This window comes from Tachypleus tridentatus, chromosome 7 (genome assembly GCF_004210375.1).
Source record: "Tachypleus tridentatus isolate NWPU-2018 chromosome 7, ASM421037v1, whole genome shotgun sequence".
NCBI lineage: Eukaryota > Metazoa > Arthropoda > Merostomata > Xiphosura > Limulidae > Tachypleus > Tachypleus tridentatus.
Window position 1 is genome coordinate 150096046 of NC_134831.1, and position 24579 is coordinate 150120624.

General features: G+C 34.8%; 1 protein-coding gene across 2 annotated transcripts in view; it reads left to right on the forward strand.

The window, feature by feature from the left end:
• The first annotated feature begins 7205 nt into the window (after positions 1-7205).
• The window catches only part of LOC143256895 (gamma-tubulin complex component 3 homolog), an 85415-nt gene continuing 68041 nt past the window's right edge, over positions 7206-24579 (forward strand). The window contains exon 1 of one of the 2 annotated variants that reach the window (XM_076514724.1): positions 7206-7977. In XM_076514724.1, coding sequence (XP_076370839.1) covers positions 7797-7977 — 181 coding nt within the window. In that variant the 5' untranslated portion in view covers positions 7206-7796. The remainder of the gene's footprint in view (positions 7978-24579) is intronic. The other variant, XM_076514723.1, reaches the window with a different exon arrangement.

The window sequence follows — 24579 nt, forward strand, 5'->3', positions numbered from 1 at the left end:
TTTTGAGACGCGCATGGTATGGTACAAAAGTTGCACATATTTGAATACAGATATGTACTAGGAGTGCCATTATAGGAAATTTGTAATAGCAATGGTATTTATCCTTATATAGTTGCTTTAAGGATGAAATAGTTCGATTACATATCTTGTTATATATGAATATTTATTCTCTGGGTAAGATTTCCGTTTTTGTTTCTGAGTTCTTCAGTTTAGATAAAGATCTATTGTTTCTGTTAAGTTCTTTGTGTGGTATGTACGTACTATCAAGCACTAATGTACAACACCACACGAACAGCTAAACATAAATTGTCTTTAAGCTCTTTTTATTCTTCTATCAATCATCACAAACTGTTACATAAAACTGGTTTGAACTGATATGGAAAACAGTTGTTCATGTCTACAAACAGTAGGTTGCTTATATATATAAAAAATAAAACAGGACAAGATACAATTATTTTGGTTAAACGGTTTTCTTTAAATCATCCTGTAAGTAATGCTCGAAACTTACATCATTAAACAGTAAAACATTCAAAAATTTTCCTTGTATGACCTGAAACTTTAATGTAAGAATATAAGAAACAATATGAAATCGTTTTTAATTTTTTTTTTTAGAAGAAGTCTCGTATTCTTTATGGAAATGTTGTCATCTCATATGATATATTAAATATTTTATACCATGCAAGTTTTCATACTGATCATCATTCAGTTACGCTGGGTCAACATGGACAGGTGGTTTGGATTCCCGACTCCTTATCTGAGAGTTGCGGTTTGAATCCTCGTCACACCAAACATGCTCGCACTTTCAAACGTTAATGGTTTGAGCATAAAACATTGAAACTCTGGTGCGCGATTCTGAGGTCTGCTCATGATTTACTGAGGCTCAATGTACCAGTCAAACATGTCCATTAGTTTAATTACTTCGATACTACTCCAATGCACTAAGCTTTAATTAATTTTTCTACTGCTATTTCTTCAACATAATTCGTTTCAAATCTTTTTTAACAGCAATTAGTTTTAATTTACCATCTTAGAGCTAGCCAGAGATATTTCTATCGACTTACAAAGTGAGAAACTGAGTTTCAAAAACCCTGGTGGACAAAGTCCTAATATCCCATTGGGTAGCTAGGTGCTTGACTTCAATAAAACAAACGTTCTCAGATCTGTTTTTCCTTTTTCCAGTGTCTATATTTGAATTCCATTTATTCTCAGAATTTTTCAGTATTCGCTGATATATATATATTTTTCCCAATTGTTTGTTACCTTTTCCAAGTCTCGGTAAAATTCAACTTTTTCTAATTTTATTATTTGTACTTTTTTTCTTAGGTTTTTGTTTTGATTTTTTATGCACCAATATTATTTAGTAGTTTTTGTGCTGTTTACTAATTTATAATTTATTAAAGCCGTATTTGTAAAGTAAATATTTTATTTGATTTTTACACTTTTTATTTATGTCTGAACTATTATTGCAGAATCATAAATATTTTTGTTTAGTTTTTTTGTAGCCTTTCCCCAAGCTTTATTTAATTCAAAGTTTACAAAGTATGATAATAATATTAATCTTAACCTGCATCCCGTCGCGCCAAACATGCTCGCCCTTTCAGCTGTGGGGACGTTATAATGTGACGGTCAATCCCACTATTCGTTGGTAAAAAGAGTAGCCCAAGAGTTGGCGGTGGGTGACGATGACTAGCTGTGATCCACTCTGTGATTTTAAGTCACTTATCCTTCATTTATAATAATAATGTAAGTACTTTGACTTTCTTCTTAAAGTTGAATGTTCAATATAATAAATGTTTATGTTTCAAGTTGTACACCTGGACTTACCGCATGAATCTATCACTGACACCTTTTATCTCGTTCTTACTAACACATTCTGTATTATTAAGCAAATTTCAAGTTAACTCTGAATTAAATATTTGTAACCATTAATAATTACCACCTATTCATTATTTATGAACGACTTGAAGCGTTTAAGTTCTGAGATTTGCTTCAAAGTGACAATTGGAAAAAAACTCGTATTCTGTACCCTTCTATTAAACCGAAAATAACACATTTGCATTCAGACATATTTAGGGTTTTTTTTTAACATGTTTTGTGCAGGTGTTTCGTAGATACTTAACAACCCCATGAATAAGATACAAGTAGTTCTATATTTCCTTCATTTTTCGCCCAGGTTAAATTTACAGCGGTCACCCCCTAGAGAATATATTCACTTTTCCATATTTCTATCATGAGATGTGGGTCATGTTTAAGCGAAAGGGTAGTACAGACTTTAGCAGAAGATTAATCAGACCTTGAACATAGGTGATAAGAATTGTTGTTGATGCAGTTAATGTAGGACTGTGGGATGCCACACTAGGACATTGGTCTCACTTGGAAGTATATTATAGACACAATCTTCAAGTATCTTGCCTAGTGAAAACATTTCAACACTCAGTTATAGCAGCCACAAGTCTGATAATGTTATATGGAATTGAACAAAACTGAGAAAATAAGGCATTACATACTAAAAACAGCAATGCCACTCTTTTCAGAGTGTAGGTGCAACCACGTGCATGACAATCACTTTCCGTGAAATGACCAGATTTATACCTCCAGGGCATTATCTTACTTGCCAGTAAATAAGATCACTGACGCTTTGTATATTGTATGCGTTATGTGACAAAAATCTTACCTATCAGAGAACACATGTAATGCCCTAGTTGACAGACCCAGTTTCATGAGTGAATAGGGTGAGAAAGGAAGTTAGTGGGTTTCTTGATTGACATTCTATATTAAGAACACATGTTATGTATGCAGAGAAATTTTGAAAATAAAATAGTATATTAACAAAAAGGGCATGAAACATGTTTTAAACTTCTATACCATATTAAGATATGTACCATCGTAAGAACTTAAAGTAAAATAATATTAATTTTTTGACGTAAAGTCTGGTTTCATATTACTTGAGGCAGAAGCTATGAATTATTCACTTTTTTCTAAAAGTGAATAGCTAAAACGTTTTTTTGTATTTCTCATATATCTTTGTCCTCGGTGATTTATCAAAACCAACACCAACTCGTTTTAATATTAATAAGATATCTTTGAAAATATAACTGGATAAAATTCAATGGGATTATTTATATTTATATGACATAGTACATGTAAAATAAAACCCAAAAATGGCTTTTCATTATCCAAGTAGCATATATTTAACATAAAAATTTAGCAGAGGCAACGATCTTTATTAAGAGGTTTTTAATAATAATTTAGCAAGCTTGAAAATACTTTTTTCTTCATCCTCTCGATGGACTCATCAGATAGCTTGATGTGGCTTTGCTGTAAAAAATACACGCACTCACACACACTTTTTTCTTGTAGAAACTTATATATATGTTATAATACTCTAGTAATAATGCTATAAAACAGAATGGTGCGTTTTATTTTCTAAAGAATTGATGCTAAAACTAGAACTGTCAATATAACACAAGTATCTTACATGTAAAAAATAAGTTATTTGCAAGAGACCTATGAACGAAGATATACAAGCTGATAAAAGTATTTTATTCAAAATTTACGAAATCTATGTTTGAAGTTAGTCTATAATTTGTATTAGTTAAGAATTCAACGCATATTGGTCAAGATAAGAATTAAATTAAATGTACCTTCATTATAGGTCAATGAAACATTTCAACGGTAAAGAGAAATGAACAATAATTTTCAACTTCAACTGGTACCTTATGCGCACCTTATGGGCTATCTGTGCTTTACCCACACCGGTTATCAAAACCTGGTTTATAGCGGTGTGAGTCCGCAGACATGCTGCTATTCCACTGGGTGGAAACTTGGTTTATAAAATGGTGTTTGGTTATTATGCACGTGCTTCTTTATAGCTTATCGACAGCTCGCGATAAATGAAAAATTATGAATAAATTATGTTATCCTACTACTTCTAACATAGATTTCCAAGAACGATATATTGTACATTAGCATACAAACCGGGGCCCATGCTGGTGGGTTAAGGCGTTCGACTCCTAATCCGAGGGTCGCGGGTTGAGTTGGTAAAAAGTTGTTTTTTGCCTAATCTCCTTGCCCTTTGACCGACATCAAGAAGTCTATGACGAACCGTTGAAGAGCTGACTTCTATTCCTTTGACCTCCAAATCTCTTTTTATGGCGTCACTTGTCTTCCGTTGATCTTTCACACTCTCCTGACCATGTACGCGTCGTTTCTTGGCGTTGTTTTCATTTTTCGGCCACATCTTCCTTTACGTTTCGGACTGATAGATCCGGTAATTACCTTGGCCTTGATCACACGGCTGACGGTCGATAGGCTAACACCAACAACGTCCGCGATTTCCTTGTAAGTCATGCCGGTGTGCTCGTGCAGTGTCACAATCTTTGTACGCTTTCTAGGAGTCACGTCCATTGTATATGACGGCTGAAAGACGACTGATTAGCAGTAAAACAAATAGCCTCATTTTTGAGAAAAATCTAACGCAATTTCGAATGACGTAATATTCCTCAAAATTTCATCATATATCCCAAAAATAGATCGACGGTACTGCAAAACACAGCTAATGACGCCGTCTGTGTGAAAAAATCACTATTAAAGGAAATCAGCGAGTCCAGCGAGCCTACACCGGTCGCCATGCTGAAAATATTGTAAAATGACCATTTGTTTCAATTAATTTGCACAAGGGTGAACTTCCAAGGTGTTTAACGCACACCGATAGGCTGAAATGTCTTCGCAGCACCAATCAACGCAGACGACACGTAATCAGTACTCGCGTAGTATTGTTCGTTTATTTGTGTTTTAAATTTCGTGCAAAGTTACACAAAAGCTATTTGCACTAGCCATCCCTAATTTAGCGGTGTAAGACAAAAGGGAAAACAGCTAGTCATCACCACCAACCACCATCTCTTGGACTACTCTTTTACCAACGAATATTGGGATTGACTGTAACATTACAATGCTCAATGGCTGAAAGGGTGAGCATGTTTGGTGTGAGGTAATTCGAACCCGTGACCCTCAGATTACGACTCAAGCGCTCTAACAAGCTGACTATGTCAGGCACTCGCAGAGTTATTCGAGACAACAATGTCTATATCTCGTGTAAATAAACACCTTGGCCCGGCATAGCCAGGTGGGTTAAGGCGTTCGACTCGTAATCTGAGGGTTGCGGGTTCGAATCCCGGTCGCACCAAACATGCTCGCCCTTTCAGACGTGGGGCCGTTATTATGTGACATTCAATACCACTATTCTTTGGTAAAAGAGTAGCCCAAAAGTTGACGGTGGGTGGTGATGACTAGCTGTCTTCCCTCTAGTCTTACATTGCTAAATTAGAAACAGATAGCCCTCGAGTAGCTTTGTGCGAAATTCAAAAGCAAACAAACAAATAAACACCTTGTTCTGCTGCAGTGATTATATATTTATCTTGATAACGAATGAGATTCAAATATTTTTGTGTTGACTAAAACACTATTTTTAATGTTTTTTATCAAGGCTGGTTTACCTTGGGTTTACATAGGGATATGTCAGTGTTCTTAGAGAGAGGGATTTACAGTTCTCTTTTGTTTCCACGGCTGTAGGAGTATTTGTTAAGGAAACTTTCTCGGTTTCTTGCTGCAGGAGTATTCGATTGGATTCACAGACTATAGGTCTAGTGAAATGCCAGCCAGTTTTAAATTTGAGATCCAATGCTACAGCCAAATACAAGACACTTCGTTGCTCATACCGAATCAGCTAAATGTGAACAGATTTCTTCACTGCAAAGGCAAGGTTTAAATTATATGTGAACGGTATGTTGTCAGTCTCACGCATCAGCCCATAAACACATTTGTTGCCTCTTCAAAAGGTGTCAGTATTATCACAAAATCAGGAAGCACAGTTCGATCATGAAAAGTAAGTTTTAATGTACCAGTATTTAAATTATCCAACTTCTTCTGAGAAATTTTCAATAAAGACTTGATCATCTTATTTTCTAAGTTCCATCGTGTTGATATTACGAACTGAATTATGATCAGTAGATCAGTTGCTTGCATTGATTTTCGAATGTAGGGCACAATGGCTGATGCTGTGGAAATTACTTTCAGCATTGGTCCAGCTTGTTTCATGTTATTCTGATCACGAGATGTAGCGTGTGGGAAAAGCAGATGTTATGTCTAAGAAAAATTCAGATAAATTGTCTGCTGGTTTAAATTCACCCACAAACTGATCTTTTGAGTCTTTTTTATCTTTACATTAGCTATCACCATCTCTTACACTAACTGGTGTTTTCGGTTTAAATCCAGGCAAGCAGAACATGTTGGATGGGTTATCAGATGTCACGTATGACACCCTGATATTAATGAATTGTCATCTGACGTTATTGTAACAGTTTTTGTAATATCCGTAGCATGGTATTGTTAAAGAAATCAGTTAAATGGAGGATACACTGACTTCTGTTGCACTTTACAGACCTGAACAATCACCTTTTTTCTCATTCAGTCACCAGTGTAATTACCGATTTTTTTTATCAGATAATATTTTCAGTTTTCGCTACTGATATACCATAATGATAGAAGTTTCTTTAAAGTAAGCCATAAAAAACAGTCTTTGGCAAAGACATTCCTGGTAGATGGGCCCCACCATGATTCTCTTCTTCAGGTCGAAGGAATCTTTCCTCTTACTCTTGTCTTGCAGCCTAGATTAACTATGACGTAGCTTTTAATCTATATCTCAAAACAATCTCCTGAAATATTGTACGATCAGTTTATTTTGCACCTGCAACTGAATAAAGATTGTTTAAATATGTGAGTAAGGAGTTCTTATTATTAGAGCAAGGATAGAGAAATTGTAAAGTGACTACTTTTGTGAGCATCATTACGTCATAGAATATTGTAGATCGTTTTATCTTTAAAAATGAATACATTGAGAACCGAAATTTCTATAATGGACACTTTTGATTATTCTCCTTAGTTTGCTAAAACATAAGTAGAGTGAAAATAATTATGAGCTCGAGTCCCGCTTTGACCTCAATTTATACTTCTCAGAATAAATCTAATTCATAGAATTCCCTTCACCATACAGTGGAGCAGTAAGTCTGAGGGGTTATAACGTTAAAATTGGACTTCGGTGCCTGCGTTGGACAGAGCACAAATATGCCCATTATGTAAATTTGCGTTTAAATAGCAACAAATGTAGAATGCTATATTGACCTTAATATTTTTATATGTAATTCATATATAGATGTCGCGTATCCCTATGGCGGGTAGACAAAATGGCGATATATTTGAGTTGTTGAACATGGAGTGATTCTATTTCAGATCAGAGAGAAAATTTTAACTGTCAAAGTTAGGAGCATAACGAATAATCGTTGTGTATATTTTCATCCGAAATAACTTTAGCACTCAGTTGTTGTTCACTGTTTGTCTTTCACTTTTTTATTTTGTAAAGTAAAATCTTAAGAGTTATAACTCTCAAAACTAAAACTGTAAAAGTGAAAACTAAACTTAGAGCAAGTTACCTGAATTATTACGATATATTATTACTATTGGTATTACCAACAGAAGCATCAGTAAGACAGTAGTACTTTGTAACTCAGTAGGCTTAGTACATTACAAACACTAGAAGATGTAGACGGTTCAACACTAGACTGTAGCTATAGCTAATTACATTGTTGAACTAACGTTAGGCTTTCTTATATCAATAATGACTACTTTGAAGTTAAATGTAATTTGTTATGCAGTTATGAGATACTACTAGTAGTAGCTACTTCAAAGTTCAGATACGTAGACTAAGAGTGTTCGTAAGAGTACAGTTTCAAATTAAGAGAATGCCAGTTTTTCATCAGAATCTTACTCGTCATAGCAGCAAAACAAACTTGAATGTTAGTGGAAATTCAAATATTAGTAATAGTATTAATGCCAATGGAATATCTGATGGAATGGCTTTAGGAAACACATCAGCAGCACTTGTTTATAAACTTTGCAGTCATATAACTGGATTAACTTCAGGTAAGTTTGAATGTTTCTGTATTACGTTATCTAAACAGGAGAGTATATAAATAATTTATTAATTATTATTATAGGGCTTTTTAGTTTTTAACATAATAACATGTACTTGTAAGTTATTACCTCATGATTCAATATGATTTGATTTTTAAGCTTTGGAAATGTTATGTATTCAACTTGTAAGCCATGGTGTATCAAAATGCTTAAAGCTCATTGTTTTATGATTATGCTGATTGTAAGATTGTTTGATATCCATTTTCATAACATCAGTAAATTACTGCTATGCAGGTTTACACAGAATCAGCAAAATTCTTAAACTGTAACCAGTTACATAAACAGGTATGAATATTAGAATCAAGACCTAATGAGTAATTAGTAATTACTAGGTTTGTAATCTAAATATTATGTGGTAGGTATGCCTTAAATTTTATAAATGCACGTTAACAGTATTGTTAAATAAGGTGGATGTTAAGACCTAGTAATGGTGAGTTAAATTTCATTTGCTTTCTAACAATATTAACAACATTTTTAGTGTGAAAAATTATACTTGAATGGTAACAACAGTGTCTACTATTACAGCCACCACTGGTTTCTGTATTGATATTTGATTGATTTAATTTGAAAATATTATCAAGTTGATATGGATATAATATCCAACTGATTTTAAAGAATTTATAAAGTACAATTTTGTGAAAAATCAAATAGATTTTATTCTAATAATTGTCCTATGTTTATTATGTTTTATGGACTAATTTAGACCAAGTTTTAAGGTAAAATCTTTGTCATATAATAAAAGATAATTTATATAGAAGCCAAATTAAATCAGTATCTTTATTTAAAGGTATAATTGTACAGTTTCTGGAATATATCATACATCCCAGGTTCAATTTTCATATCTACATGTGCATATTCTAAAGAGAATAACTTTTAGGTTGACAAGTTTAACTTCATGTACTTTGAGACCAGGAATAAATTTATAAACTGTATTTTGTGTTCATGCTAAGAAAATTAATATCGTTTCTGGAATAAAGAAAACAGAACTAAAAACTATTTTAAGAGTTGTTTGTATGAATAAAAAGCAGTAATACTAGTAATATTCTCAGTCTCATTTTTTTTACCTCTCCTAAACATTAAGTAGAATGTGCAGTTTTGTAACATTTTACTAATAACTTTTACAGTGCATCTTATCAGTGACTTTCGGAAAAATTTTATCTCTATGGTTGACAACCTTCGAGGTCACTTTTCTTTGTTTTAATGTTGAAACATTACTATAAAACGAAATACCCTTGAAACCATTTTATTTCTGATAAAATTGCATTCCTCAAGATGTATCGTACAATTATACATGATAGTAGATTTCAAAATCTTATCACAAAACTTATAGTTCTTGACTTGTAATCTGAGGGTCAAAGGTTTGAATCCCCATTCTACCAAACACGGGGCATGGGGACATTATAAGATTATGGTCAATCCTGCTATTTATTGGTAAAAGAGTAGCCCAAGAATTGGTGGTGGGTAGTGATGACTAGTTGCCTTCTCTCTAGTCTTTCACTGCTGAATTAGAAACACAGCTAATGCAGATAGCCTCAGTGTAGTTTTGAATGAAATTCCAAACAAACCAAACTGTTAACAGACACTTAATTTATATCATTTTCCTTGATACTTTCTTAAATCTTTTAAATGACTAACTCTGTTTGATTAATGAAATTATTGATAACATACCATATCTTGTGTTAACTGGATTAACTTCAGGTAAGTTTGAATGTTGTTTGTATTACACTTACTAAACACAAGAGTATATAAATAATTTATTAATTATAATTAAAGGGCTTTATTTTTAGCTTTCAACAAAATAGTATTACTTGTTAGTTATTACCTCATGATCCAATGTGGTTTGGTTTTTAAGCTTTAGAGATGTAATGTATCTAACTTGTGAGCCATGGTGTATCAAAATACTTAAATTACTAATAATTATTTTTAGTTAAAAATAAGGTCATTTAAGAACTTGGCACTACTTTGTGCAGATGTACACCTTGAGCTTTGTATAAAACCACAACAGTCATAATAAACTTAGTATACTGATATGGTTTAATGTCATGTTAATTGGTGCTTCTATCATATTGGGGACAGGAATTCTAACTTTAAGAGGTAAGTTTTATCTTACTTACCTCCAAATAGTCTTACCCTATTTCCTTATTTTCTATTTTTATCTTTATGTTTATTTTATTTTCTTATTCTTATTTTAACTTTGGAGAGCAGTCACTTTCTCATAACTGTCTGCAGGCAGTGAAGGATGATATAGATGTGAGATGTTGTGGGCTTGAGCGCCCCCATTTCGCTATCCTAATTGCTAGTCTTATTGTGTGTATTTCTTATGTGAGACTAGCAAATTGGAGGTTAAGACTGATAGACGGTGTATCCCCACTGCAATGTGGGTCCTACTGTCAGTCACCTCCAAAACCTAGGATCTTTTTTAAAAAATGCAGTGTATTTTGTTTAATTTTAATGTGTTTTGTTTTGCCTCAAAAATTATGGTTATAATATATATATATACTTTTATTGTTGTTGTTCTTTTTGAACAAGAGTTGAAAAATACTGAAACCAAATTGTCCAAAAAAAGCTCTATAATTTGAAACTTTGTAAAGCACTTGGTATCAACAAGTTATCTTCAGTTTTTAAGGAAGTGGGACATGAAATTTAGTTACCCTCTTTGTGAAAGTTTTCGAGTGAGTATGGACTCATCTAAAACCATGCTGGATTGGAAAAAAAATACTAATATTTCACCTTTGTTCAAGGAGTTCTCAAGAAAACTACATTTCAAATTAAACATCTGTAAGCTTGCCAAGTCAAATAAATAAAATTCTTGTATTTATTCTCTAGGGTGTCACTATCTCATATTTAGAAACTTTTTATTTCATCAGAGAAACACTACAGGGTTTTACCAGCAGGAGATCATGTTTGATCAATTTACTTTAGAAGTTACCTACATTAATGAAGGGTACCTTTATTATCTAAGATGGCAAAAGGTTATCACAATCTTTCTTATGAAAGAAAGTTACACAAAGTACACTTCACTACTTGTGGAACTTATTGTTTAAAAAGTGATTTAATTAAGGTCTTTAAAAATTTGTAAAACCTTTTAGGATTAAATGCTGCAGATTTCTGCATAGGTAATAATTCTGTAACTAGAGGCCACAATTACAAAATACACAAGCAGAGCTCCTGATAGGATATAAGGAAATTATTTTTCTCAAAGAGTAGTGAGTATATGGAATTATCTTCCAACTGAAGCAGTTTCTGTGAGAAGTGTAATACATTTAAATGCCATCTTCAAAGATATTTGAGACACAGAGAGTGTGCTCATATGAGTCAGCATGCAGTCATATCTTTTGCTCTGCTTCCCTCTATCCCACTTAAACACATGAGAAGTATAGAGAACACAAGTAAATAAGTTAAAAATAGAACAGTATTTGAAACAGTGGAATCATACTAAGTTTTCCAAGAAATAAAAATGAAGACACTGAAGACTTCACTGGTATATTCTATTAAGCAAGGTTCTTTTCCAGTTTTGAAAGTTTTTGTAAAATATTAGGAGCAAAGACTTAAAATCATCAAGAAATTTAAAGTGCAATGAGTTTAGAGTTATTATATAAACATACTTGTAAAATAAACAGATCTTTTTTGGAACATAAAAGTATGTGCATATCAAAATCTTCATGACACAGTTCTTAATCTTTTAACTAATCACTAATTTATGGGAGTAGAAAACAACAAGAGATCTATTGGCTCATCTAGGCTGTTTCATCCACAAAATTAAACTAAAACTATTTAAGAAAAAATAATAACAGTAATAATAAAATTTAAAATAATTGAAAGAGAACTCTCAATGCAAGCCCTTATCATTCATATGTTTATCAAGCCTTTCCTTAAAGTTAAATTTACTGTTTCCACCACGTCTGATGGCAACTCATTACAAAATCCAACTACCCTGTTAAAAAAAAACTGCCTTAGCTGAAGATGACTAGTACCCTGCCATAATTCATATTTTTGTCCTCTGGTCTCACCATTCTAACCATGAGTTATGTAAAAAGATGCAATCAATTTTCCTAACAGTCATAAACAATTCAGATCCTCTCTATATTTTCCTTTCTGAAGAGAAAATAATTTCAGAAATCTTAATCTCTCTTCCTATGACAATTTTTCCATTCAAGGTACCATTTTAGTGGACCTCCTTTGAACCTTTACCAATAATTCAATGTCCTTCCTTAGGTAAGGAGGCCAAGACTGAACACGATACTACAAACGTCTTTAGACTTATTATCAATACATGATAGGCACAACCTAAAACTCTATTTGCTCTACTGGTAGAAAATGGATTGCTTAAGAGACTGATCAACTGCTACACCAAGATCATTTTCTTCCATAGTACTGTTAAGGTTATTCCCACCTAAAGTATACTTATAAGTAAAATTATGATAACTTGCATTTATTATAATTAAAATCTATGTCATTTATTCACCTAACTCATAAAGCAGTTTAATTCCCTTTGTAAAGTGCCAGTATGTTCCTTACAGCCAGCAACATCTGAATATAATCTGAAATTAAATTTTGATTTGATCTGAGAATTAATAAATATTTGAGACATACTCTTCAAATTTACATTTTATATTCTTTCTCCTGGTGTGTTCAGACTGATAATAATTCATAATTTTAACATTTTTAAATAATTTCTCTGGCTAGTGTAATTACTTTTAAAATTATGATTTCATATTGGTACATTTTTAAAACTTATGGGCACTTACTACAGAAAGAAGTTTTGCTTTATAGATCAAAATTTTGTGAAAAATTTTATTACTTTTTTAGCTAATTTGGTGAATATCAAACTGTGACTGGTTAGTGTTACTATTGAAGAATAATGATTTCTTCTAAGTTTTATTATCTTGGAATTGAGGTGAATGATACTACAGTATTTGCTGAAACATCCTACAGTTCCTAATTAAATTCAAACATATAGTTGGTGTGAATGTACTTGCGATGAGCATTGTTTCAGATAGTTGATACATCTTGCATGTCTTGACATTATTAAAGTGTAGAAACATATGAGAATGGTGAATCCATATACAAGTGTTGCCATTATTCTTTAGATTTGTTATATTTCAGACTATTTACAAGTCTTGCCATTCTTAAGGTGTGATGAGTTTTTTGTTGTTGTTGTTTTTATACAAGCTTTGTCTGTATTCTTAAGATCAGTGCTGTTTCAGAGTTCATGAAGATACTCTCACCAATGACTACATTATGTGGTGAGTATATCAGGAATAGTTCATGAAAATTTCCAACCATACATTGATTACAACTGCCTGTAATTCCAAAACACTATGATACTTCATATGTTTAAAATCCCTAATAAAAAATTGTTGTTTTAGGTGAAATTACATTAAGAATAGTGTACCTGTTTAGTATTCAGCCTACAAATGTCATTGGAAAAGAGTTACCGGCTACAAATAAAATATGATCATTTAATGAAAATTGAAACAAAATGTTTTTAGTGGTGTATTAAAATAAAATTTAAAATATATTTAAAATTTTAAATAGTGTGTAGATATTATGACATTCACTTTGTCTCGTATTAAATAAAAATAAACTTTATTTTAACTTAATGACTGAAACATATAATATCCACATACAAACATTAAAAATCTTGAGCTTGGGCTTAGTACATTATACTTGGATGCTATAACTTTATAAATCAAGGCTGTCATGTTTAAAATAGTTTTGCTATTAGAGAACAGTAGTAGTGCCAATAAAGATGATGACCTTGTACTATAAATTTAAGTATGTACTTATTTTACTTTTTTTTTAATTTGCTAAGTTAACATAAAATAAATTTCTGCAAAATTTTAAAAAGGATTACAGCAGATTGAAGCTTAGGAAATGTTCATTCTGATATTTAATAAGTTAGTACAATTGTTTGTTTGTTTCTGAAGGAAGCTTCGTCTGTTAGTTACATTTTTGGGTGCACCTTGTATATGCATACATGATATTTTTCCAGCCTGTATTCTGAGGTTTATGACATGTATAAATGTAAAGTCAGCTTCCTTAAAATTTTATACTTTCTATTTATTAGTTTTTAATCCATCTTTTATCATTAGTTATCTGTATGACTTTCAACAGTGACATTTCCAACTATTTCTGTACACAAGTGTGTTTTCCACTAACTGATGCTTGATAGCATACAAATGAGCATGTGACAACCCTCCACCAGTTGGAGTGCAACACAAATCCTAGCTTAACCCAACTTCACTTTTAGCTGGTGCTCATGGTATCATATTTTTCACTCATGCTTTAATTTCATAAAATTTTAATTCAGTTTCTTATGTTTTTCATGGAAACTTAATTTTCTTTATGTTTGCTGCACTTGTGTTCAGAAATATCAGTTTGGACAAATGACTATTATGTGTTTACTATAATACACACTTATTTTTTGAACTCCCTGTTTGGTCTTTTCTACTTCCATTTTTAGTTGAACATAATTCTCTGTTTCATGTTTTAATTAGTTCCACTGCTCTTTCTACTACACTTAACTTTTATTTCAACTACAGTGGCTTTGGGTCCACTATTATCTGTTAAAGATATTATAACCTTGGTTCATGGGAATTGGCCAGCTCATGCGAGCTCTTGATTTGCTTGAGGATTATTCTCATGCCTTTTTCAGAGGTACCGAACATGGAGACATTGATTTTGACAGCCTGTTTCATCCCCCTTCATATGCCACACAGTCATGTTTAGCTACAGTGGAAGAACCTTGGTGTCTTTCTCCTTTCATGGGGTTAACACAACAAATATGTTTGATTTTGTCTCTCACCCCTTCACTTTAGGTGAGACACATTTGGGCCAATATGTTGTTTTCCCCCATGGATATTAGAGTTCATACCTAAAGGTTTCTGGACCAATATGTCTTGACCCTCACTTCATGTGGAATCCCATGTTATGTCTTCACACAGATCTGGATTCTTCTGTTTTTGGACTCCTAGCAGTTAGTTTCTCTTCTGTCTGTATGGGATTTGGATTCAACTACTTTGGTATAATTTTTCCAAACTACTTTTCATATATCTGCCTCATGGTATCCTCTCTCCTTCATTCCCTTTCCTCAATTCACCCTCTGTTTGAGGCTCTTCATGGTTCCTCTGAGGAGTTTTTGGTGGATACTCATATCCTGCTTCTTCGATGCTTGCATGCTTGTCTTCTGTCCTTTCTCTTCAAACATGGCTCCTTTGTTGTTTAAATCTCTTGACTCATGATGCCTATTTGTCCCATGTGCATTTATTCTTAACTTGTTGCAGAACTTATACATGGTCCCCTTTTTAATGCAAGATACATTTTGGGAGTCTTCCTAACATGGTGGAGATCAGAGTTGAATCTGCACATTTACTCAGCTTTCTTTTTGCATTGGCTTCCCAATTGTCTCAACCTCCTCCTGAACCTGTTCCCATTTCTTGTCTCACCTCCTTCTCCTTTACCAGTGTCCGTTACACACATTTCTGAGATAAACTCTATCATGATGGGTCAAAGCCCATGTCATTACATTTGTTGACTTTCATTCAAAATTTTATTTAACTACTATTTTATGAATTTATGACAAAGTAAATATTAAAAAACATATCTAAATATCAATTTTTGTGTTTTCATATGGTATATTAATTGGAGTATTGGTTCAAATTATATATTTGTGATGTAGAAGTACAAAGTCTATAACTTTGTATGAATTAGAAACTCAGATTACTGATATTGACAAAAAACAGGTTATAAAATAAGAACCTTCTTTCTCTTCTATATACTTAGATATTCATGTTCCAAAACACACATACAGGAGGCTTTCCAACTTCTTTTCATTTTTGGAAATACTTGTGTACATGTACTATTTTGTGTGAGTAACTAATTAAAAGCTCAGATTGTGCTTCTAGTAGTTGTTTCAGTCATTTTTAAATATGATGGTGCTAACTCACTCTTTTGATCCAAGATTTCAAGCTGGTAAGTTGAGTCTCTAGTTGGTTTAAAATTTTATGTTTTTGTAGATCCAAATATACCTTACTTACTAAATTTGATAAGTTACAGCAGAATTCTCTAGTACTGATGTATCAATTTATGGTTTTTGATTATTTCAAATTCATATATAAAACCTAAAAAAATTATTTTCTTTCACATTCTCCATGTGCAAACTTTGATAGGTTTAGCAACCTATGGCAAGCAGCAAATGAGTAGAATGTTCACATTTAGTTTGCTAAACTTCTTTGTTTTCTGTTCTATGTTTTAAGAAAAATAATTTAAAGAATGCTTTAGTAAATTATAATAATTTGTATACATGTATAATGTATTATAAATTATGTGTGACTGTATTTTATATCAGAACACAGCCAAGACAGGTCACTTTGTAAAGGCCAGTTTTATATTTTTGGATATAGTAAGATGAGTGCATATGTTCAGCACCAATGCAACTTCTGTAATGTAAACCAGGCATGACTAGAAGGTGAATATAATAAAATTAATAAGTGTATAACGTTTTGAGATTTAAGCTATTTAGACTATACATTTGTGTTTTACTGTTATATTTTTTATAGTCATTCCAAAACAAAAAAGTATAATGTATATTTCCTAATTTTTTATGGCAGTTATGGGACTAGTCAAATTGACAGACACCATATAGGTATGGTAGAGATAATAACAGACAAAATATAAAGTTTTACTGAAAACAAATATTTGAAATATATTTAGGCAGTTTTATAGATTGTACAAATAATAATGATTTTTTGTGTACAAAAGACTTGCAATCTTTACTGAAAGTCTACCAACTTTTGAGAATGTACACATACTGCACCAAAAGTTATAGTATAAATACTTGTATATTATAGCAAGTTCATGTCTAGTTTGCTAGACTTATCTATCTTAAAAGGGTTAATTGTTGGTTTGTTTACTGTCAGGTTCAATACTTCCTGTGAATACATGATGGATACAAGACTGGTGGGCCATGTTTTTTTTGTTTTGCCACCATTTTTGAGTCCTTCACAACTGACCATTGGGTTCTTTCAAAAGGGCTTGTTTTTCATTCCCCTACATTATTTGTGGGATTGTTGAGACATATGCTCATCTTCTCCATTCCTGGGGCCTTCCTTTCCACCACTGTATGGACAACTGGCTGCTTCAGCTGCCTCACACTATTTTTCTTTAAGTGGACTGTATGGGTTGGTTGGCTGATTACTGTGGAATTAACCTTCTTCCCCTCAACTTAATATTTTATCCATCTGAGGGGATTTTTCAATTCCTATCTCAACCAGGCCCACTCTTTCTCCCCTTTGCCTGCATTATATTTAGCTTCTGGTTTAAGCTGTTTTGCCTTCTCCTTCTACAACTACACAGGAGGTTTTACCTCTTTTGGAGATGTGGAATTCTTTGAAGGCTCCAATTCTCCTCAGTCAAACTCACATTTGATCTCTTCAGTGGGCTTTATAAAATTAGTGGTACCTTATTTGGAATCCTTTGGATGCCCTTCTCCTTTCACCCTTTATGTTGACTTTACCCAGTGGAAATGTTCCTCTTTCTCCTCCTCACCTGGGATGTACCTTTTTATGAAGGCTTCTCTTTCATTTGGGAGGTATGTATCTGGTTATGCAGGAGATTTGGGGTCATTGGTCAATTAACAAACCATCTCTGGTACCACTGTTGTTGGAGCTGCCCCAGCCACATAAGTTATTGCATGTGACTGGCTAAAATACCCTCTTTCTTATTGCAGTCTAGATATCATTTCCAATGCCACCTGGTACTAGATGAGTTGAACTGCCACATTACTATCTGCCTTTCTACCTTCATCAGGATGTTGATTCATTTGGGTATTGGTGTTTGTTGTGTTAGACATGCACATATGGTGATGGTGGTCTTTGGAATGAAAGATCTTCTTCCCTTCTGGTTCCTTTCTTCAAGATGAATAGTAGAGGGCCCCTCTTCCTACCATGGCCAAGATACTCATGTCACAATACTGCTGGTGTTGGTTGAAGTTGAATTCCCACTTGCAAACTGCCATGTCCAACAACTGTATGACTGGAGTCCATTAGTTTAGTTTCTGGAGTACATCCTGTGATTATGTCCATATTGCAACACATTGTTTTTATAGGCAAAGAATATGTGTGGCTTAAACACTCCATGAACGTTTTTTTTTTTATGAATTTCCCTCCAGTATATTAACTTGAAGATAAAGACAGTATGATCTCCTTCCCTACCACCACATGAATGTTTGTGTCTGTTCCCAGTGGCTGGGTTTTGAATTGTAGATTACTTGCTGGCAGGATGATCCTCTTTCCTACTTCCACATACATGCCAGTTTCTGGTAAATGGATTTTGGATTGTTATTGACTTATCGATGGTATGATCCTCATCCTACCTTTGTATGGATGTCTGTTCCTGTCAGCTGGGCTTTGGATGCAGTTGATTTGTCATATACAGTTCATCACACCCTAGCCTCTGTACACCTAGAGGCACATCCATTTACTCTCACCCACATTGATGTACTCTATGTGATTAAGATTCCAATATTATGTGATTCAGCTCCCTATACAACTGATATTCCCTTGATTTTGGATGTGCTCCTTCCACTTTCCACGCTGGGTGAAGAGTATACCCGGTACAGAAGTGGTACAGTGTTCCACATATGATCATCTACTGAGAGGACCTAGTTTCTTAGTGTTCTTCAGATACTTTTGGAGGATTCTTTCTTTCCCTTGCACTGGTCCCTTCACTTGTTCAGTGTGAGATCCTAGATATTTATGTGAGATGAGGTAGTGTACCATATCAGAAGTTATAATTTTCAAATACTGAAAATGTTTTTTGATAGGTACTTACTTCCTCACGCACTTCCTCTTCACTGAAAATTGGTGCTTTGATTTTCTACCAAAACTTTAAAACTGATAGTTTAGTAGAATCAAATAAAGGGAATCACATGCATTAGGAGGTGTTTCGGTGGAGGGTTATTGCATGATGACTTGCATTTAAAATTGCAATTGAACCATGTTGAATTTTGAATATGTGGAGCTCCCTGGCAAGGCTTGTTAAATATGCAAGAAATTTTGGCTACAGAGGGTAGCATTGAATGAGAATAACTATTTATGTGAGAATGTAGAAAAATTACAACCATCTTCACTGTTATAATTAACAGCATATTTTGTGTCCTTCTGTGTGGGTTCCTGTATGTGATGAGGGGACCTCCCAGGGAAGGTTCAGTTCTTTCAGTTTGCCACCTAACACACCACTTTGGCCTTGAATTTCTGTAGATGGGTAGCCTTGGGGTAGCCCCCCTAGGGTCAGTCAGCTGGTCCACATAGGTTAGGGTCAACCAAGTACCAGTGTTGGATGTTCTCAACAGGTGTTGCAGATATTGTATCTGATGTTGGTGTTTGGGTATTGTGTTCACAAAACCCTGCCATTGCTGCAGTGTCCTTGTTTGGCACTGTAGTTCATCTTTTCATAGGGCATCTATAGTGGGTGGGGTCAGTGGACACTGAAATATAGCTTCTTTGTTATTGATACCCCTCTTTCTAACAAAATAAATAAAAATGAAAGAATTGAAAAAAAAAACACAACAGATCATTGGAAAATGACCATACATGAACGACTCTGTTATACAGTAACCATAACAGTCAGATTCTACACTTCAATTTCTGAATCTCTCTTCCTTATCTGAGAAATGCTTGGGGCAGATGTCTCCATTTTTCATTCAGAAGAAATTAGAGAGACATGCTGGCTCTCCAAAATCATTAAAGAAATTGCATTCTGGAGACATTTTGGGGGAAACATCTTCACCACAGCTTAACAAATTACTCTTGAAATCAAAAGCCATTGGGAATATATCCATTTAGGTTACTCCCCATGCAACTTTGAATTCTTCCTGAGGAGCTGTAGTTAAGAGGGATTTAAAGAACATTTCTAAGTTGGAAATCTTTGCTAGTTTGTCCAGCCAAAACATTACTACAGTACACTGAATCTTCACCCATACAGACAGAATTATGGACCCTATCAATGTTCTGATACTTATGTTTACATAAACATCATCCTTCTGCCACAGTCAAAGCAGGTTATCTGAAATGAAAGGTACAGCCTTACATTCCTAACCCTCTCAGATATTTTTAGTGTCGGCAGTTTGGTCACTCAAAAGTATCATGTCGTGGTTTTCTGGTATGTGCTCATTGTGTTGGTAAAGGCAATGTTGCTTACAAGTGCAACATGAAACCACATGTGTTAACTGTTGTGGCCCACACCCCTCTTACTCAGTTTTTTGCTGTAAATGGCTAGAAGAGAAAGAGGTGCAACACTTAAAGGCAGTTAATAATGTCACCTACTTGGAGGCTCAGAAATTATTGTCTTCAACTCTATCTTGGACATATGCTGCTGCACTCCATTTCACTACCACAGTGGGAGTGTAGACAGATCTTTCTGTGCCTCCAACAGAGTCATTTGCAAAACATCTTAAAAATATTGTGCCCTTCATAATTAAAAAAGTTGATGCATCTATGTCTACTTCCTTCTCTGTCCCTATCTGCTCCTTCCAGTGACTGCCCAGTTTCAATTCCTTCAGGTTCAAATGTTTCCTTGTTGTTCATTCCCTTCTGCAGCCCCAAAAAGTAAATCAACCATTCATTCATGCTCTCAGTCATTGGAAATTTTGTCCACAGACAGAGACCTCCTACCTGACCCAGATCCATGGAGGTTGATAGATCTTCATCCAGTAAAGCAAAAAAAACATAGTCACAAACAGAAGATCTCCCCACCACATTCTCCTCCACATAAACAATAATGATCACTCTGATCCAGTGGAACTGTCAAGGTTTTCAATCAAATTTAGATGACATTAAGGATTTGATTGATTCTTACCATCCAATATGCCTCTCCTTACAGGAAAAGTTTCTGAAACCTGCTGATACAGTCATCCTTCAGCAGTTTTCCTTGTATAGAAAGGACAGATCTTGTGATGGACGAGTGGATGGTGGGTTGACATTGTTGGTTGATCAGCATGTGCCCACCCTGCCCTTGTCAGTTGTTACACCCTTGGAGGCTGTAACCATCCATTTTTCCTTGGTTTGTACCATCCCTATTTGCTCTCTTACCTATCTCCCGAAGAGATCTATCATCAGTCAGACCTTGATGCCCTGGTTGAGCAGTTACCATCCCCCTTTTTACTACTGGGGTATTTTAATGGACATAATCCCCTTTGGGGTGGTGCTAGTATTGATGGGATGGTTTGGGCTATAGAGCATATGCTCTTGAACCACAACCTGTTTCTCTTCAGTACTGGTTCTTATACTTATTTTCATGTACCTAGTCAGTCTTTTACTGTCATAGATCTTTCCATCTGCTTCCCTTCACCTTTCACTTACTTTTCATGGAGAGTCAACGATAATCCATGGGGCAGTGATCATTTTGAGAGAGAGTGTCTGTGTTCAATACCATACAACCCACATGCTTCAATGGAAGTTGGACCAGGCTAACTGACCTTCTTTCACCACTCTCTTAGAATTTGATCCTGCCATTGTGTGTAAGCCATCAATAGATGGCTATGTGGCAGCAGTAACTGATTGTATTGTCCAGGCAGTTAATCAGTGTATTCCTAAAACCTCAACACATTTCCCACAGTATCCTTGTCCTTGGTGTAATCCTGCCTCTTAGAAGAAAACTCAGAAATGGGCTTGGGATACCTTTCGTAGATATCCTGCACTTTTAAACTGCATTGCATTTCAGGAGGCCTATGCACACATTCGGCAGGCCAGACGTCAAAGCCAGAAAGGATCTTTGATTAAATACACCTCTAACATTTTTTCTACGACCAGTTTCAAAGTCATATGGGACAAAATTCAAAAGGTTAGTGGCCAGTATCCTTCTGTATCCAATTTCAGTCTTGTTCTCTGATGGCCAAGCAGTTGCTGATACCCAGAGCATCACCGATACTCTTGGCAAAAGCCTTTCTCATGCATCTAGCACTTTTGCTTTATCCTCCATCTCCTTAGTCATTAAAACACGGGCAGAATGATTGCCTCCTCTCTTTCAGATTGATCGTCTCTATGACTAATCACCCCCTTACACTGGTGAAACTTAAACTTGCTCTTCATTGGTCTGGCAGTACATCAGTCTGACCTGATCATATTCATTATGAGAAGGTGTGCCATTTTTCTTCTGCCTCTCTTGCTGTTCTTCTGATTCTTTTTAACTGGATCTAGTAGGAGAATGTTTTTCCTGATGCTTGGCACCATGCTATTGTACCACCTTTTATTAAACCTGGGAAGGATCCCAAGATTCCTTTGAACTACCATCCAATTGCTTTGATGAGCTGTCTCTGTAAGATCTTAGAGAGGATGGTTAATGCCCATTTTGTGTGGTTCCTTGACTCAAATAACTTTCTCTCACCCACTCAGTGTGGGTTTTGAAGACACTTCTCTACCATGGACCACCTGATTCAACTTGAAACATCAATCAGGAAAACCTTTCTCAAATGACAACATCTTGTTTCTGTATTTTTTACTTTGAGAAAGCTTATGATACAATGTGGAGGTATGGTATCTTGCAAGACCTCCACTCATATGGGTTGCATGACAATTTACCAATTTTATTAACAATTTTTTAATGAATTGGCAGTTTCATGTCTGTGTGGGTTTGACACTTTCCCATTCTCTCCCACAGGAACTTGAAGTCCCTCAGGACTGTATCTTGAGTGTCACACTTTTCATTATAGAGATTAATGGCATCAGTGAACAACTACCCTTACAGTTGCAAATGGTCTCTTTGTCAATGGCTTCTGCATCTCATGTCAGTTGTCAAATATCAGGTATATTGAGCAGCAGCTACAGATTACCTTCAATCATTTACTGATGTAGACCACAGCAATTGGTTTCAACCTGTTTTCCTCCAAAACTATTTGCATGCACTTTTGCTATCAATGGGGTATTCACCCTGATCCTGAACTCTGTATTGGTGAAGCTGTGCTTCCCTTAATCCTTGAGGCAAAATTCTTGGGGCTTATATTTGACCATAAGCTGGCCTTTATTCTGCACATCAAGAAGTTACATGTCAGGTGTACAAGAGTACTGAACATCTTCCATATCCTTTCTTCCACCTCCTGAGGGACAGATTGATGTTCCATGCTACAAATCTATTGTGCCCTTATTTGATCAAAACTAGACTATGGGTTTCTGGTCTATAGCTCTGCCAGGTCTTTAGCCTTGAAAATGTTGGATCCTGTTCACCATCAGGGGCTTCAGCTTTGCACAGGGACCTTCTACACTTTTCCAATCCAGTGTTTGTACATGGAGTCCCATGAACCCCCTCTACACCTTCATTGCTTGCAACTATCTTTAATGTATGCTTCAAAATTTTGATCTTTACCACAGCATCTCACATGGGGTAGTATTTTCCTTCTTCTGTGGGCCACACTTCTACATAATAGATGATCTGCCACTGTTACTTTTAGCTTTCGTCTTCAGGTGCAGATGGATAGATTGGGTCTGTCTTTGGATAACATAGCAGTATCCATAGATCAGCTCATCCCACCATGGCTAATAACTAACTCCAAATGTTACCTTTATTTGAGTCATCTAAAAAGACAGATACTCCTGATTGGAAGTATCACCTTCTATTTTCCAAACATCTTTTAAACCATTCTTCTATTCCCATTTATGCAGATGGTTCAAAATCAGATGACTCTCTGGGCTCTTCCATTGTGTGCTGTGATTCAGTTGTTGCACAAAGAATCCCCTCTGTAGTTTCTGTGTTAACTTCCAAAATGTACGCTATTTTTCTTACCCTGAATCACATAGAATCTATGCAGTACACGAACTGTACTATTTATACTGATTCACTTAGCTCTCTGTTAGCCCTGGAATCACTTCACATCAGTTCTCACTCTATTCTCGTTGATATTCAGAGCCGACTGGCCCATTTTTCTTTAACATCTACTTCTATCCAGTTCTTTTGGATACCAGGCCATGTTGGTAGTTATAGGAACAAGCTTGCTGACACTGCAGCTAAGTCTGTCTACTCTAGCACTATCACTGCTGTGCCTATTCCATACATGGACTATGGTCCTAAGGCTCAACTCCGTGTCAGCTAACAGTCAACTTGGAGTGAGCAACATGAAAACAAGTTTTCCAACTAAAACGCTTTATTGGACTTTGGGTGTCTTGTTTCCATAAGAATTGGAAAGAGGAAGTTATCCTCGCTAGACCACACATTGGTCACAGTGTTTTAACCCATCATTTTCTTTTATCTGGGACTGATACACCAATGTGTAGTTTGTGTTACACTCAAATCACAATAAGCCACATTTTACTGTCTTGCCGTCATTACGACTCTCAACTACGGCACCATTTTAAACACAATTTGTTCCATGGTTTATCTGTAACATTAGACAGTGTTATTGGTGATGGTGACACTGTCCACCTTAGAAATATTTTTAGTTTTTTAAAGGCCATTAACATTTTTAACACAATTTAAGTTTTTAATTCACAAATTAGATCTTTTTATGATTCCTTTTTGAAGTACAACTAGTTCAATGTGAAATTAGAAAATGTTCATAAT